General features: G+C 31.2%; 1 protein-coding gene across 1 annotated transcript; it reads right to left on the bottom strand.

The window, feature by feature from the left end:
• Window positions 1-926: 926 nt before the first annotated feature.
• On the bottom strand, window positions 927-2,063 carry LOC128660057 (putative nuclease HARBI1). Its single transcript, XM_053713654.1, has 3 exons — window positions 1,990-2,063; window positions 1,113-1,414; window positions 927-1,023 (listed from the first exon to the last, which is right to left on the bottom strand). Exons 2-3 carry the CDS (start codon window positions 1,351-1,353, stop codon window positions 1,019-1,021), a joined length of 246 nt encoding a protein of 81 aa, XP_053569629.1. The 5' UTR covers window positions 1,354-1,414; window positions 1,990-2,063; the 3' UTR covers window positions 927-1,018.
• Between the last annotated feature and the right edge of the window lie 208 nt (window positions 2,064-2,271).

Consider the following 2,271-nt stretch of genomic DNA (forward strand, 5'->3'; position numbering starts at 1 on the left):
GACTTATTTTTCTATATTATTTTCTATGAGGTAACCATGCCATTCGAGTGTGCAATCTCAGGGGATTGTATGTATTGATAATGTATCTTTATTTTAAGGATTATATTATATCTGGATTTGTCTCTTTGAAATGAGCATCTGATATATTTCTTAAAGGGATAGCCTATTCAAAATAAAACTCATGAATTAGAGCATGCAGTATTTATATACTTAAATATGTAATCCTATAATCTATTTAACTTCATTATCATCTGTAATTTACTAAAACAGGAATGTTAGCTTAGGAATCTACCCATTTTGAATCTGCACATGGGGAGCGCTTGATGATTGTTGTCTAAATGTAGGCAACAATCAGCAAGTGCACCACAGGTGATGAACATTAAATGGAATGGCTCCTAAACTTAAATACATGCTTGAAATAAGAAACATAAAAAAAAAATTGATTATGAGTACATAAGTAAGTTGATTGGAATTGAATGATTTATCTGGTTCATTAATGTTTTATTGGGAACACACTCTTCCTTTTTTTTTTTTTAAAGTGACATAAATTCCATTATTTTGCTAAAACATATATATTTACAAGCAAATCTAATATATTTATATTCTTTATATTGCTTAATATTCTTAGTATCCTTTGATTATAGTTTTATTTAGGTAAGATCAGGAGCAGCATAGAACCTATGTTGGAGCTGTTTATTGTTGCCAACATACAGTATATATCCTGTCTGTCATTGGTTCATCCATGTACTCATTTTTATTAACCAGGAGTGCATAGCTGCTCTTTAAATAATTATACCAAGAGAACAAAGTAATATTTGGAATATAATTAAAATTATATTTTAGATAATTATGTTATACATAAATCATAAGATGAATGCATTGATTAGTACATAGCTGGAAATAAAGGAACATTCACCATGACTATATTTGAGTAAAGTACACATTTATTTAGGGAAAATGTGGTAAATATGGGGATGAGGAGAGAGGGAGGGGAGTGCTATTCCATTTCTGAGAATCTTCAATCTGTAAAACATTAAAAGAAACAAATGTGTATTATTAAAAAACATAATCATAAATAACTAAAAGGTCTCATTACAATACTATAAAAATACCTGAAAAGAAATCTTGAATAGTTGCAGATCTCTCCAAATGGGCATTGAGGGGTTGGGGATGATTAATTACATCATGCTCAAAGATTTCACCTGGGGGCTGTGGTGTTGGAAGTAAGTCGTTCAACATCCCATGCTCCTGTGCCATGTTGTGTAGACAGCAACATGCCACTATGATTTTTATAGCTTTTTCCGGACTGAATTGGAGATCCCCCCCTGATCTGTCCAGGCAGCGAAAGCGCATTTTTAGAACACCAAACAGTCGTTCTATTATAGCACGTGTTCGGATATGTGCTTCATTATATCTGTATTAAAAGAACAAGAAATATGATTATAATATATAATGTGAAGACAAATCAAATACTAATGAGCTAACTACATTCCTGGTTTGATCTTATAAATCTTTAAACCTTTTTATATATATAAATATATTTATATTCAAGCAGAGAGATTTATAAATGCTTCACTGATAATAGATGATTTGTATTTTGACTGTCCCTTTAAAGGCACTCAGTACAACATTGTTATGTCTGTGATAGTGATATATACACACACACACGAGATAATCAAGCAACACATGTATGTGCACAAACACAGATATATAGCTTAATAAAGGGGCAGGAGCCCCGAAACGTTGCTCAATAAAGGTGCTGTTGCTCCACATAGAGTGCTACCTGTGTGTTCTATTTCATTACATTTACTGGGACTTTGGAAAAGGAGGTCCTCCAGGTTTGCACCTACATTCACCCAAGAGTGATTTAAAGGGACATTCCTATGAAGTGTGTACTGGTCCTACTTTTCTACAGATTATAGTGAGCATTTTGCAAGGCACAATCAATATTTCTGACACACAAGAGCAAAAAATAAATATATATTTTACCTTAATTCAGCAGGCCCAACAACCTGGTTCTCTTTCAATGGTGTCCAAATCCATTTTTTAAGAGGATATGCAGAATCGGCTGAAATATGAATGCATAGATATACAGTATATATATATATATATATATATATATATATATATATATATATATATATATATATATATATATATATATATATAGATAGATAGATAGATAGATAGATAGATAGATAAACACACATCTTTCAATAAAGCAATGTATGACATAAAATAATGTTATGCATATGTCTTACTATGACATAG

The sequence above is a fragment of the Bombina bombina genome, chromosome 5 (assembly GCF_027579735.1).
Source record: "Bombina bombina isolate aBomBom1 chromosome 5, aBomBom1.pri, whole genome shotgun sequence".
In the NCBI taxonomy this organism is placed as follows: Eukaryota; Metazoa; Chordata; class Amphibia; order Anura; family Bombinatoridae; genus Bombina; species Bombina bombina.

Bases quoted from the DNA above. Each gene is read 5' to 3' on its own strand.
- LOC128660057 (XM_053713654.1), bottom strand. From the start codon at position 1,353: ATGCGCTTTCGCTGCCTGGACAGATCAGGGGGGGATCTCCAATTCAGT.